Source organism: Ambystoma mexicanum, chromosome 6q (assembly GCF_040938575.1).
Source record: "Ambystoma mexicanum isolate Mex_15411 chromosome 6q, UKY_AmexF1_1, whole genome shotgun sequence".
Lineage (NCBI taxonomy): Eukaryota > Metazoa > Chordata > Amphibia > Caudata > Ambystomatidae > Ambystoma > Ambystoma mexicanum.
Genome location: NC_090937.1, coordinates 653656464 through 653671787, shown reverse-complemented (window position 1 = coordinate 653671787; position 15324 = coordinate 653656464). Strand labels below are relative to the sequence as shown.

Sequence of the window (15324 nt, the reverse complement as noted above, 5' to 3'; positions counted from 1 at the left end):
CTTTGTTATTGCTACAGATGCCAACAGCAAGCCAAATGTGGAGTGCAGCGTGGTTACTGAATTTACAGATCATATTTGTGTGACAATGGATGCTGAACTAATCATGTTTTTGCATGATTTGGTGTCTGCCTATTTAAAAGAAAAAGAGAAAGGTAAATATCCAAGCATTTATTATTGTATTGTTTGTTTTCAGTATGTATCATTATGTATCAGTATGTATCATTAAATTACTGTTCCATTTTGGATCTGTTTTGTTTCCTTAATGTCATGAGAGGACAAAGGCAAGTGAATATGGCAAGGGAAATGTGCACAAGATCACACAGTAAATAGCTTTGAGTCAGACAGCATGCACTCCGTAACTAAGACACATGTACACTAAAACCCATGATGGGCAAGTAGAGTGTGATAAGAATACAAATATATGGAATGGGATGTGGGGTAAGCGCTAAGAAGCTCCTTATGATTACAAAGAAAGTCAGCAAACTCCTCACCCACAATTGCTGTAACAGGCACTGTCAGCGCTAAGCCCACATACAGAGCATGCAAAAACAGGATCTGTGAGCTAGCACCCTTGATGGTATTGGGTAAGGTAACTTAAATACAATACTTATGAGGGCGAGAAATACCACCTGAAATGTCAGCAAGGCCCACGAACCCTGTTGATCAAACAGGGACAGAGAAAGGCTATAACAGCAAAGGGAATATACCTTAATACATCAGACTCCTGACAAGGGACAAGTAGGAATAGTGTTTATAGAATAGTGAGGAAAACATAGGCATTCACACAGGAGCTAGCTACAACAGCACACTACACCAATCAATAGGGAACAAAGGGAGAGAAAACCTGGAACAGACTCCAAGAGATATTATAGGAACAGGAGCAAGGAAAACTAATTACAAGGGTGAATCCCTCATCCACTCAGAAAGAAAGTCAAGCCGGACAAAATACTAAATGTATAAATGAGGAGTGAAAAAATTGGTTCCATGTGTTTAAAACGACACCATAAATACCATACATTTTTAGTGACACCTAAATAACAAAAAAATATGGGGGCACCCCATTTCCCTCATTTTAGTAACCCCTGCCCTTTTTTGTATCCCTTACCCCACCCCCCACATATACTTTTATTAAAAATGTTGAAATTATTTTCATTATTTTGGTGTCACTGAAAATGTTTGTCTTTATTTATTTTTGTTATTAACACTCTATACCGACTAAAGGATCAAGATTTCGCTGCTGAATAAGGCAAAGGCATAAAGAACACAGACAAACTGGGCTGCACAGAAAAAGGAAAGCACTGGGAAGTGCTGACTGCAAAACAGAGGAAGACAGAAGGGGAATCCCGGAAGCAGAAATTACTAATAATTCAAAATCCAGAGGAAAAAGGGAACAATAAATAAGAAACTAGGAACTAGACACTGTGCTAAGAACCAGGAACAAGGGACCAGTCACAACATGAACACTGCATCAATGACCAGCGCTGGACTGAAGTAAACGGAGGCTTTTAAAGCTGTCTAAATAGCACACACCTCAGGTGTTCTGCTTGCTGCATCTGCCAGCCACAGGTGCTGCTTATCTTCCACCCAATCTTGTCTTGAAAGGGTGGAGATGAAGCAGTGGACCAGGCATTCTGGGAAGCATGGTCTTTAGAATAAAGCAGCATACTGACTGCCAAAAACCTGGGGCCAGGCATTCTGGGAAGCATAGTCTTTAGAATAAAGCAGCATACTGGCTGCCAAAAACCTGGAATGGATCCAGAAGGGAAGTAACATGGAAAATATGGCTTTTGCGCTCCCAATTCACCACAGCACTGTCACATGAGGTCCAGAAGGGAATAAACCCCAAATCAGGCCCCCAAGTGGCAGGAACGGGAGCAATACATGACACATAAGCACTCATATTAATATTATGCAACATGTTTTTGGAAAGGTTTCTTGTTTACTTGTGATGAATGTTGGTGGTGTGTAATTTTTTTAAGAAAATGGACTACGTCCGTTTTGCAAAAAGGGCAATGTTGCATGCTTATTCACTTGTGCATTTCCCTTCCAAGTTATGCTTCTATCGTGGATAGTAGGTGATATATCTGAGAAATACATTGCATATTTGTATAGCTCTCCATGCCTGATTGCTACAGTATGTGAACACTATTATAATAGCTGTTCTTATTACCCATTTGTTGGAGTTTTATGGTCCAACCTTAGAAGCATGAAGGGCTGAGTCGGTCCAGCAGGATTTCAACTTGCAAAATGCAGGTTGGCCCCATTTCTGTGGCAAGCACATACAAGAGTTATTTATTATGAGTTTTGTAATGCATGACATGCATAGAATAGCCACTTTAGAGTATTTGGAAACAGACAATACCATCCAGGTCAGAGTCATGTTGAGATAATATTTACATCATCACTTTCTCAAAGCAACTGCAAATGAACAGAAAGTTTAAAGAGTTTATAAGGTTGAAGAGGACAACTCTGAGAAAAGCCAACACCTTTTTTTTTAAATCACTGAGTTCCCTTTTCAAGCAAAGAACCCCTATAACTCATAGCTTTTTGGTGTCATTATTTTTTAAACCACTTCTACAAATTATAAAGTATCAAGTAACGATTAGCCTAAATAATATTACCCCACTAAGCCCTCCATGGTTAAATGAAACTTTACATTGGGCACATACAATCTGTTTGCTATATAAATCAATTTATCTTGTCAATGAAATGCTCAAAATTTGGCCAACCTTAAGTTTTGGACAACCTTTACTTTTGGGACAAAGATCACTACATTTTCTGCATTAAGTACTAAGATTTTTGGTATGCAAGTAGACCTTATGGTGTACTGGAGCATGTATCAGAAATTGACAAAATTGCTTGAAGCAATCCTTAGATAATACATTTTGATAATTACAAAATGTATATATATTTTGAGGAGCATGCACCTGACACATCAGAAACACAAAATAAACACTCACACGCACATCAGATTCCGGCACAGGCATGTTCAAAACACACCATAGACATTGTGACCAATCTCAAGAATTTGCCCTTTCTCCCTGAGGGAGAGCCACCCTGTGAGGCTAGAGAGGTGAGCCCACTCGTAAAACATCCTCTCTAGGCGTTGCAGCAAATGGGACCTCACAGCGAGAGGCTCCCCCTTTGGGGACAAGGACTCCTGTTCCTGTGAGAAACTCCCTAAAAAACCCTCTAGTAATACATTGTCAATCACTTCCCGGAAAGAAAAGTGGGAGGAAACCACCCAAATGTGTTACTGTCGTCCAGAGGCTTTGCCCACTCCTTTAAAAGAGAACCACCTTTATACTGAGACAAAGAAGATCCATAGAGGAATGGAGGTTGTAGAACAGACAGAGAAGACGAAATATGAGATTCTGCATGAGAAATTCCATAGCTATGTCATGAAGAGAAGGGGGGAGGAGGCTGGACCGAGCGATGGGAAGCCAGTGAGATACAAAGTTGCTTGCTGGCTTGTGAACAGACAAAGTTGCTTGCTGGCTTGTGAACAGAAAAGAGGGGACGCGCAGCATCCTATGATCGAGAAAGAGGGAAATACTGCATCAAAGACCCGACATGAGGGAACCTGAAAAGGGAGAGAAACAAATGCTGGCCCAATGCATCTGTCTTCCAAAAAGGAACTGAGTGGTGGCGTAACTAGAACTGAAGTGTGGTCGGTCAGGCGTCCCGAAAATAATGCTGATACCGCTCATTAAATAGTGAAACTCAAGCTACCAACAAGCTAGGTGCCGACGGGTTTGCGTGTACCGTGGACTGAAGAGAAAGCAATTGAGGAGCCATGGGAAGTCATTCTGACAAACAGGAGAGAAGGTGCCGGCCAAACCATAGACCCGGGGACATTATCTCTGAATACAACAGGGAAAACGGAAGACTCGGGAGGTGGGCAACAAATAATTATTGGAACGCTCATACTCGTCACAGTAAAGATAAAGTATTACTATGGAATGAAATGAAAGATAATCATTATCTGAACATTCATGCTCGTCATCAACAAGATAAAACATTGATATTAAGTGAAGCTAAAGAGAAACATTGGAACGTTTATACTTGTCGTAATGGGGATAAAGCATTCATCATGAGAGAAGTGTTTGATAATCATTGTTGTGGTACTCATACTCATCCCAGTCAAGATAAGAGAAGAAGTGAATCCCAAAGTCAGAACGTTCACTATAAAACACAATCAGACCAAGAAGGTATATCTAAAGAAGAGAGCTATCTGAAACCTGAAAGAGAAATTGGAAAGAAAGAAAAAAGATCGAACCCAAAAAGGGATAAGACATTGTGAACTGTGTGAAGAAGGTCAGACATCCAGTGGGGAGAACTCTAAACAATGGCTAACAGTACCTGGGAAGAATGTAAGGATTAATAAAATAGAGAAAAGGCAACAGAAGAAAAAACAGAAAAGTCAGAAGTTGAACCAAACTGTGAAAGAACTGTATAAACTGATACAAACCGTTACTCAGAATTACTTAAGGATCTACTATTGAAGTTAACTATCTGGAAACTGCAGTGTTCAGCAGAAGGGAGACATTCTCCTGTTATTAGTTATAAATAGTGGCAGGGTTAGGATAGGTTAGTTTGGACGCTGGACAGATTATATTTGGACTCTCACTGACAACTGATGAGCACCTTATGTAGTTTTGTTAGCTAGGGTATCCCATATCAAAGAAAATTCATCAGTAAAATGGTGAATCACTGTCCGCGTCCCCCTTCTGACCCGCCACAGCACACACACCAAATACACACAGACTATACTAATCCACACAAGAATAGGATAGACAACATAAGTAAACATACATACAGATCACGGTGGCTAGCACACAAGTTAAATGCTGGACTCTCAGATAGGGATAGCCTGCTCTTTGCATGTTGGAATCCTGCGGCAATACTGAGTCTGTTGAACCTTGCAAGGTCAGTATATTGAGTACTATTAAATGGTGGCATGATAACATCAGCTGTTCTCCAGCATGGGGTCTGGCATGGATTCACATGCTCATGAATATTCCCCGTCGTCAGGCTGGGAATCCTCGGTAAAGAAAAAAACAGTATCAGTTTCGTTTCTGATCTGTCTTTCGTAGTAATAACCAATCACTGGTCTCTGCGTCATACTGACCACAGCCAATGACTGCCCTCTACCTAAGCACCGCCTCTGGCAGCCATCTTCAGATTTTTACCGCACGTTCATGTGTTGGGATCCTCGTGCTATTGCTCTCGAGCGTTAGTGCTATTTTTTCGCGCTTTTTCACAAAAACTTCGATTCTTTCGGTCAAAAGAGCCTCAAGCTCCACCGATCCTACATCCGATCAACGGGGACCCGTGTCGGATTCATCTGTGCCCCTCAAGGGTGAAGATTTCGTCGAGCTACACTTCAGAGGACTCCAGAAGCTTCTCAGGCCCGGTCTCGGAGATGGCCCAGGAGAAGGGAAGCTCGACGCCCGGAAAGCTGTTCAGGGCCTGCCCTGGATGCCAGCTGCAGAACGTCTTCAAGGAGGACGAACACTCTTTCTGCCTTTACTGCCTTCATGGGGACAAGACGCACGTGGAGAAGGACTGTGCGTTTTGCGGCAACATGTCAGAACGGACCATGAAGGACCGCCATCAACGTCTCGCCAGCTGGCTGGAGGGTAAGAGCCCGTCTGGCGAGAAGAAGAAGAAATCTGAGCGGTCTTCTAAGACCTTTGAGGGCGCCCCGGCGACGGGGGCCCAACATAAGGCCAAGCACCGCGAGTCCGCTGGCACCGGGAGCGCCGAACGGTCGGGCTCTACGGGCGCCAGGCAGGGCGCACCCTCCCCGGCACCATCAACCACGAGCCAACGCTCTGGGTCGGGTAAGAGGAAGGCCGAGCACCCGGCGAAGCTCCTGGAGAGACCCCGGTCGAGCTCTAAGGCAGAGGAGGAGCGTGGCAGTGCCCCCTCCCTCAAGGATAAGGCGGTGAGCGCACCTAAGGTGGTGAAGGCCTTGATCCATTCGACCAAGCCCTCTATCGAAACGGTCGCGGCGGCCCTGGCCCAGCCTGTGGAGGCTGCACCAGTGGTGGCGGCCTCGGGGCCCAGAATCTCCCTGCCTCCTCGGAGGGAGTCTTCTTTCGTGCCCATCGATAGGACCCCCGTGAAACCCTCCGTGGGGAAGAAGGGGGGGCAGGGCGTCGTCGTAGATTCGGCCTCAACCTCAGAAGAGGAACTGATCGAGGTCTTAAGCCACGGCCTAGGCGTGGAACAAGACCAGCCCGTCGGAATGGGCCCCGACGCAGGTGACGACGACGACATCGTCGAGGATACCGACGGGGCCCCTGCTCGCCCGTCGGATTCCCCTCTGCCAGCGCCGCAAGACAACTCAGCGGCCATTTTGTTGGCTATACAGTCCTTATGCTCCGAGATAAGGACGAGACTACCGTTACCGACGGAGGAACCTCTCCCGTCGGGGGATCCAGAACCGGGACCTTCTGGTGTTCCCCCTACCAAGAAAAGAAGGATCCATCCACCGCCTCCTTTTCAACCGTCGCGCCCCGTCCAGCCCTCCTCCCCGTCCACCCGAGGGGATGATACGGGGACTGACACGGCAGCGACGGGTACGGACGACGAGGCATACGACGAGGATTTTCCGTCGTCGCCTCCCACCAGGGCTTCTCCGCCCGACGAGATTGGATCGTTCCACTCAATGATCGCCAGGGCATCCGAGCTTTTCCAACTCTGCCCTGAGGAGAAGAAAAAGGAAGGCTTCCTTTACCAACGGCGCGAGGCCCAGAGGAAGACGGTCCTCGCAGTGCCTCTGTTGGACGACATTTGGGAGGGCCTTTCCCTCCTCAAGAACCCTTCCACGACGCCAGCGAAAAGAGACCGGTACGAGAAAAAGTACCGCGTCCCGGACTCGGCCCCCCTATGCCTCCGGGCGCAGCCTACCCCGGACTCCGTCGTCTCCGCGGCAGCCAGGAAGAAAGCGGGGGGGGGTGCGGCCTCCACGTCGACTTCCCCGCCGGACGGCGAGGGAAAGAAATTGGATGCCATGGGACGCAGAGTCATCTCGTCGGCGGTGACGACGATTAAAGCGGCCAACGCCTTGGCTATCGTGGCCCGCTACGACAGGGAGCTCTGGTACAAGATAGCTCCCCTGCTGGATTTTCTGCCGGACGACAAGAGGGCGGAGGCCCTTGAGATCCTGCAGGAAGGTGAGGTGGCCTCGGACCACGCCATCACCGTGGCGACGGACATCGCCGACACTGGGTTCCGCCAGATGGGCAACGGCGTTTGCCTTCGACGTCGCGGATGGCTCAAGGCTACGGACTTTCGGCAGGACGTCCAGTCCAGGGTCCTGGACATGCCCTTCGACGGGAACAACCTGTTTGGGAAGACAGTGGACGATTCCCTTCAGGCCATCAAGGCGGATACTGAGACGGCCCGGGCCCTTGGAGTACTGCAGCAACGGCGGACGCCCTTTCGGAGCGGCGGAGGCAAGGGCGCCTCCAAAGGTTCCGGCGGCGGTTTCGCTTCCTACCGTCAAGCGGCCCGCTCGTCGTCGCAAGAGGCCTACAGAGGACGAGGCAAGTCTGGCGGACCCCGCCGTCGTCGCCAAGGAGGCCAAGGCGGCAAGGCCGCGTCCAAGCAGGATTGAACCGGCCGTGGGGTCGGGCCCCCACCGAAGCACCCCGGTGGGAGGCCGGCTGGCGGGCTTCGTCAGCGTGTGGGAGTCCATCTCCACCGACCGTTGGGTGCTGGACGCCCTGGCCCGGGGCCACGCGCTCGAGTTTCAAAGAAGGTGCCCGCGCGTCCCCCCCGTGGCCAGGAAAGAACTTCACGTCCCTCAACTTCTCCTGGAGGTAAAGGAAGGAGACTTCCTATCGTCGTTGGATTTGGAGGATGCCTACTTCCACATTCCCATCCTAAAGGGGCACCGAAAATTCCTCAGATTCGTGGTCCAAGGGCGTCATTACCAGTTCAAAGCCCTTCCCTTCGGACTACGGTCGGCACCCAGGGTTTTCACCAAGTGCCTCGCACCGGTGGCGGCGCAGCTGCGCCGCGAGGGGATTCACGTCTACCCCTACCTGGACGACTGGCTCATCCGCGCCAAGACGAGGGAGCTCGCCATGGTCCACACGGCAAGGACCGTCCAACTCCTCACGGACCTGGGATTCTCCGTGAACTACGCCAAATCCCACCTGGTGCCCGCGCAAGTCGCACTGTTTCTGGGAGCGAGGCTCGACACAGTGTCCCTTCTGGCCTCCCCGTCGGAGGAGAGGACCAGGACCATCTTGGGCAAGGTGCAACGGATGTTGGTGGCCGACGCGGCCAAGGTGAGGTCCATCAAGTCCCTCCTCGGGATGATGTCTTCCTGCATCTACCTCATTCCCATGTGCAGGCTCCGGATGCGCCCGTTGCAAGAGTTCCTGGATGCGCGCTGGATCCAGACGACGGGCAGCTTCGAGGAAAGGATCAAGCTCGACGAGAGTTTCCGACGAGCGATACGGTGGTGGGGCACCCGCGCGCATCTGACGGCGGGCATGGACTTCCAGACCCCAGCCCACCAGGTGACTGTGACCACGGATGCCTCCCTAGAAGGGTGGGGAGCGCACACCGAAAATCTGCACGCAAGGGGACTCTGGCTCCCGACGGAGAAGTCCCTGCATATCAACGTCCTGGAGCTCCGTGCAGTGTTTTGGGCCCTCAGGTCCTTCCTTCCGTCCCTCAAGGGCAAGGTGGTGAGGATCTTCACCGACAACACCACCACCATGTTTTACATCAGGAAACAGGGCGGAACCAGGTCCCCAGCGCTGTCCAAGGAGGCGCAGGACCTGTGGCATTGGGCCGTCGCCCAAGGGATTCTTCTGGTGCCGTTTCATCTGGCAGGGATAAAAAACACCATCGCCGACTCACTCAGCAGGGAGCTGCGCTCGTGCCACGAGTGGGAACTACGGCAGGATCTGGTGGATCGCCTCTTCCGACGGTGGGGCACACCCCAGATCGACCTGTTCGCGACGGCGACGAACACCAAGTGCCGGAGGTTCGCCAGCAGGTTTCCCCAGACGAGGAGCATGGGCGATGCTTTCTCGTTCCCCTGGGAGGGCCTGTTCCTCTACGCGTTCCCTCCCTTGCCTCTGCTAATCCGGCTCGTCAACCAGCTCAAGAGGTCACGGTGCAGGATGATCCTCGTCGCACCTGCGTGGCCGAGGCAGATATGGTTCCCGGACCTTCTGGACTTGTCGGCGTCCCCGCCAATCAAGCTGCCGGCGGACGCGGATCTACTCTCCAGGGAAGGAGGCGCCATCCTCCACCACGACCCGAAGTCGCTGAACTTGCAGGCCTGGCTCCTGCAGCGCTAGAGTTTGGAGGATACGACATACCGGCCGATTGCAGAGAGGTTCTTGCAAAGGCCAGGGCGTCCTCGACTCTTAAATGCTACGGACACAAATGGAAGAGGTTCTCTGTCTGGTGCCACGCACAGAAGATTAACCCTCTACGGATTACGGCTCCCCAAGTGCTGCCGTACCTGCTGACGCTGGCCAAAGCTGGTCTGGCACACGCGTCCATCAAGATTCATCTTGCTGCGATCTCCCGATACACCAGAACCACGGGCCGGACGTCCTTGTGGTCTCATCGTCTGGTGAAAGAGTTCATGAAGGGACTGTTCAGATCGTTCCCGCCGGTGAAGGCTCCGGCCCCGGCGTGGGAGCTCAACGTGGTGCTGACCAAACTCATGGGACCTCCGTTCGAGCCTCTGCACTCGGCCCCGTTGAAGTTTCTATCGTGGAAAACAGCTTTTCTCGTGGCCATCACCTCCGCACGACGAGTGGGAGAGATCCAGGCCCTTTCCTGCAAGGCCCCGTACTTGACTTTCCACGACACGAGGGTAGTGCTCAGGACGCACCCATCCTTCATGCCCAAGGTACCGTCGGACTTTCATCTCAACGAACCCTTGGTGTTACCTGTGTTCTTCCCGTCGCCTTCGTCGCCGGCTGAGAGGACTTTGCACTCGCTGGATGTAGCTAGAGCGCTGAAGTTCTACGTGGACCGCACGAAAGGTTTTCGGAAGACGTCACAACTCTTTGTGAACTTTGGACCTGTCAATCAGGGGAAGGCTCTCTCGAAGGCTTCCATCTCCAGATGGCTCTCCGGCTGTATCATGTACTGTCACCGGTTGGCAAACCGACCGCTGCCTGGCCGTCCGAGAGCCCATTCCACCAGAGCGATCGCAGCTACCACGGCGTTCCTATCTGGTGTGCCCCTGCTGGACATATGCAGGGCTGCTACGTGGAGGTCGACGCACACCTTCACGAAATTCTACTGCGTCGACCGGGATTCCAGGGAGGAGTCCAGGGTCGGCCAAGCAGTGCTGCGCAACCTGTTCGCCTGAGGTGAGCCTGGTGAGGAGGTAAGATGCTTAATGTTGAGTTGATGTGATGCTTAATGTTGAGCCTTTGCCACCTCCCGTGGTTGTGCATGTGTGTACTGCTATGTATTCTTTATTCATGAGCATGTGAATCCATGCCAGACCCCATGCTGGAGAAGGAACAAGTTACTTACCTGTAACTGTTGTTCTCCAGCATGGGTCTGGCATGGATTCACATGCGAACCCTCCCGCCTACCCCTCTGCGGCTCTTCACTTGGTCATACTGCCACTTCACGTGCTTCCAAATCTGAAGATGGCTGCCAGAGGCGGTGCTTAGGTAGAGGGCAGTCATTGGCTGTGGTCAGTATGACGCAGAGACCAGTGATTGGTTATTACTACGAAAGACCGATCAGAAACGAAACTGATACTGGTTTTTTCTTTACCGAGGATTCCCAGCCTGACGACGGGGAATATTCATGAGCATGTGAATCCATGCCAGACCCATGCTGGAGAACAACAGTTACAGGTAAGTAACTTGTTCCTTACTGTGCCTTGAAGAGCAGGGGATTCAGCATGACGTGCTTTATAAGATGCACACATATTATTATGGTATTTATTGAGCGTTGATCTGGCTTCAAGAAGCAATGGAGCGCTTTACAGAGGTATACAACATTACAGATCCATAACGGAGCACTTTTCAGAGGTAACAAAACAATATACAGTGAGGGGTGGGATACAGAGGGGCACAGAGGAGGTGGTACATCTGTACCAGGTGGCAGGGAGGAGAAGGACGGATGGCGTCTAGCAAGTCATGTGGTGCGATGGGCGATGTGATGGCCTAGGTGTTGAGGCAGATATTCCTTGAAGAGTTATTTTCTGAATTGTACACATACACATCAGACACTCATTCTCACACTTATTTTCCATCTTTGTCCTTTCACTGAAAGGTATTGGCTCCTATGCCCGTATCCTTTCGGAACCAAGCAGAAACCTGCATCTAGGGACTGATATTAAATTCCTTTGCCCACTTGGGACTGTAAGGAAGGCATGGTATCAAACAGTAAGACAGACACAAGTGATAACAGTTCAAGGGTGTTTATTGAACTTCATTTGGGTTTGAAAAACACCTATCTAATCCTAACTCTATCGATGGGAGCAAGCTTCGACCATCAAATAATAATAACGCAGTCCTAGTCGAGTCTGTCACAACAAAAGGGTCTATACTAATAAACCTATTGCCAATTCTTACCTCTTAATACAAATATTGTGGGAAACAATGCCATGCAAAAATAAGTGTTCAAGAAATTGATATGTCAAGATATTCAAGCCGTTTGCTTCCCTTCCGCAGGTTTTCAGCACGGGACAAGGCGGAACACTTGAGCTTAGCACACACTCTGGCTTCTCTGGCACAAGGATGCAGTTTAAAACTTCAGCATCAGGGCATTCTGTGCTAAAGTCTCTGTGCCACTCAGTCTCTTGTTTCAGAGGGCCTGATGCGACAAACAAGCACCAACACTCCCTTCCTCTTTGGATTCACATGCACAATTTCTTGGGTGATTTTCGGTTCACCTCGGGTCCCCCCAGCCGGACTCAGACCCACTTTAACACAAAGCTTTCAATTGATCACTCTCCTCTCGGCTGGGACCAACTTCATCTACTTTTCCATGCTTTCTTTGCTTCAAAAATCAAAGACTTTCGATTGGGCGCAGGATTTCACTCAACCCCTCGCAGGACCACCTTATTCACAATTCCTTGCTCTCTTCTTAATATGATCTCTTTCTCACTTTCACTTTGCCAATTCTCATCTGGATACCTTACAGAGGGCCTCATCACGAGTTGGGCGGTAATGCGGTGGTTTTCCTGTCGAGCGTAATTAGCGCTAAGGCCAAGCCCCCCAGCGGATAGTCCGCCAGATCACAAGTTTGCGTGCACGCGCACAGGGACATGGCGGTAGCGCAAATAGCGCTCGACGGGAAAACGGTCCAAGAACCCGTAAATCCAGCGCACCGTGCGCTACCGCCATACTGCGAAACGCGTCACCGCCGGAACGGGAAACAAAGCGGCGGCCATCTTGGAAATCACAATCCGTCAGATATCACAGCCCCTGCAAGACATCCGACCCTGGGAAGAGTGAACATTGTCACAGGAATGCACTAGGGGCAAATCAGCCCTGGACAGGGTGAGGAAGCCCAAATTTAGGGACCAGGAGCTGGCCGTACTGGTGGAGGAGGCAGAGATCCACCATGAAGAACTGCAGCAGCGCAAGACCAGTGGGCAGCACCGTGCACAGATCTGGCGCAAAATCAGCCAAAGGGTGTCTGCAGTGGGGTGCGTGCCCCGGGGTGGCGAGGACTGTCGCAAGCGCCTCAACGACTTGCGTGTGAGAGTCCGCGGCATCCTCTCACAGCACAGGAGTGCAAGCAGGGGCACTGTAGGAGGGCCACCACCCGAACTCACACCCTGGGAGGAGAAGATGACTGCCCTAATGGACATGGGCACCATCGAGGGAATTGGTGGAGCGGAGGCAGGCAATGGCATTGATCCGACTGCAGGTGAGTCCCACCCGGAATGCATGCAACTGAGGGTACCACACATGCAGACCCTGAGTGAATGAATGCGATGAAATGCGTGTGAGGCACTGCAGACACCCATAAGTGAGCCATTGAACCGTAGTGCCGCCTAGACTACCCTGCACGTGCAGTTCATCAATAGAAGGGGCAGGGGACAGACATCCATAGCCATGGGACAGCTACGTAGAGTGTGAGTGTGCAAGAATACACCCCCAGGACCCTGAGCGTAGTGCACCCCATTCCCGCATGTGCTCTTGTCACACAAACATTCCCATGCAGTGTACCTCCACACTCACACATCACAACAATCACCACATGGAGACTGAACAATATGCAAGTGGCATGCATAATTGATACTGTCTACAATCCCACTTGATGGCATGAACTGCTTGATACTTATGTAGGTTGCCTTGAACTCAATCCACACCCTATCTACCCCACAGGCACACAGTGAACCTCACGGGATGAAGATGACGGGGAGGAGGCCACTCCATCACTGCGCCCGAGGCAGCGTGCCTCGACCAGCACCACCACCCCACAAAGGGGCCGCACGGAAGGGAACCGACGCCGGACCCATCCCACATCACCACAACGCAGCCCAACCAGACTGCTGCAGCACCCACATATCCGCAGGGAGTCCGGCCCAGCTCGCCCCAAGCCACCATGCAGACTCCCGATGCAGAGGGAGTCACCTGTGGGTCAGAGCCCGACGTGGGAGTGACACCTCCAGGTGCGCATCAGGCAGGACATTTGCATGCCCCGGAAGCAGTGACGCTGAAGGGATGGGCACTCCACAGGGGACCCCAGGGCCAGGCACACAGGGAGCACAAACCCCAGGTGTGCATGTGCGTCGTGTCCGCACACCACAGCCAGCTGAAGACACACCATCATATGGCAGCCCTGAAGACCGGCACTTAGAGCCCGGCAGACCAATCCTAGCCGGCAACATGTCCCCATGCAGCCCCCACCAACAGCGCACAAGTGGCAGGCCGGTACCTGCCACACCAGAGGTACCCTTGATCACGGGAGCAGCAGTGATGGGACGACTGGACGTAATTGAGGCCAAACAGGCCAAAGTAGAATCCATGGCCAAAGTGCGCAGGGGACAACCTTCTCCAGCAGCATATGCAAGCAACTGGGTCAGTCCCATCAACCTCCACTACACCCACGGAGGGATCCCTTGAGCCTTCTCCTAGGTGCCGTTCAATGCACCACCTGAGGTCACACACACCAGAGGGGCCTGGACATGGAAAGCGCCCGCGACCATCGTAGTTGGACATGGCATTGTTGTGGGTGCCCTGAGAACAAACATGCACCTACCTGCACTTTTGTGGGGAGTTCACTGGGGGGAAGGGGGATTGTGTGCTGGGTGTTCACTGGGGCGAGGGGGAATTGTGTGCTGGGTGTTCACTGGGGGGCGGAGGGGGATTGTGTGCTTGGTGTTCACTGGGGGGAGGGGTGATAGTTAAACTTAGAATAAATCGCGTTTCAAAATTCACAAAGCATGGACGGTTGTGATTGTGATTAAGTGCGCTTTAATGTTCACGTGACATGTGCAAAATGTAGCCATCACCCGTATAAAAAAAATCATCAATCAAACCCTGTCTGGCCAACCTCCCCTCCCTCAGCCCAACCCTTTGTGCATGCGCAACACCTTCAGGCACGTCATCACCTTCACTCCCATCCTCAGGTGGCTGCACATGAGCATCGGGGGGGGGGGGCAGTGGCACATTCCTGCGACAGCAGATGTTGTGCAGCATGGCACACGTCAGTACAATTTTTCCAACTTTTTCAGGTGCTTACATCAATGCCCCTCCCGTACGGTCTAGGCACCGGAATCGTGCCTTCAGCAGTCCAAATGCCCTCTCCACGCAGATCTGTGTACGAACATGGGCAATGTTGTATGCCCGCTCTGCTGCAGTGTGTGGATGACGCACAAGGGTCATGAGCCATGTGTACTGGGGATATCCAGAATCACCTGCAGGGGAGAGAAAGCAGGTTTGGGGAGAAGGTAAGTTCAGTGGGTGTACAAGGCTCAGTCATCAGTGACATTTTCAGCAGGATCAAGTTTCTGTTGAGTAGGTCATGCCATCTCATTGCAATGTTGGCATCCAACCTTTTACTTCCAGGACATGCATGGTGTGAGGTTGCCTTACAGCTGTTTATCTATGTATTTGTGAGTTGTCATGTGCATCACACTCATATATTACATGTGGCCTACTTGTCATTTGGTCACTAACATTGTGGAGTGTGCTGTGCTAGGAGCAGCTTTGATTCAATGGAGTACTCACAACTTGGTATGCCTCTGTTTCAAAATGTAACAGTACTCAGTCCCTTGTCACAGGGGAAGGTGACCCTTCCATCTGCTTGTGCATGCGAGAAGTGGCTACCTCATGTGTCATTGCCATTGCCTTT

At 51.2% G+C, this 15324-nt stretch overlaps 1 protein-coding gene across 11 annotated transcripts in view; it reads left to right on the top strand.

Moving 5' to 3' along the window:
- Positions 1-15324, top strand: part of BLTP1 (bridge-like lipid transfer protein family member 1) — a 2946455-nt gene that overhangs the window by 2853977 nt on the left and 77154 nt on the right. For all 11 annotated transcript variants that reach the window (XM_069631149.1, XM_069631145.1, XM_069631146.1 and 8 more), the window contains one exon: positions 18-152. In XM_069631149.1, coding sequence (XP_069487250.1) covers positions 18-152 — 135 coding nt within the window. The remainder of the gene's footprint in view (positions 1-17; positions 153-15324) is intronic.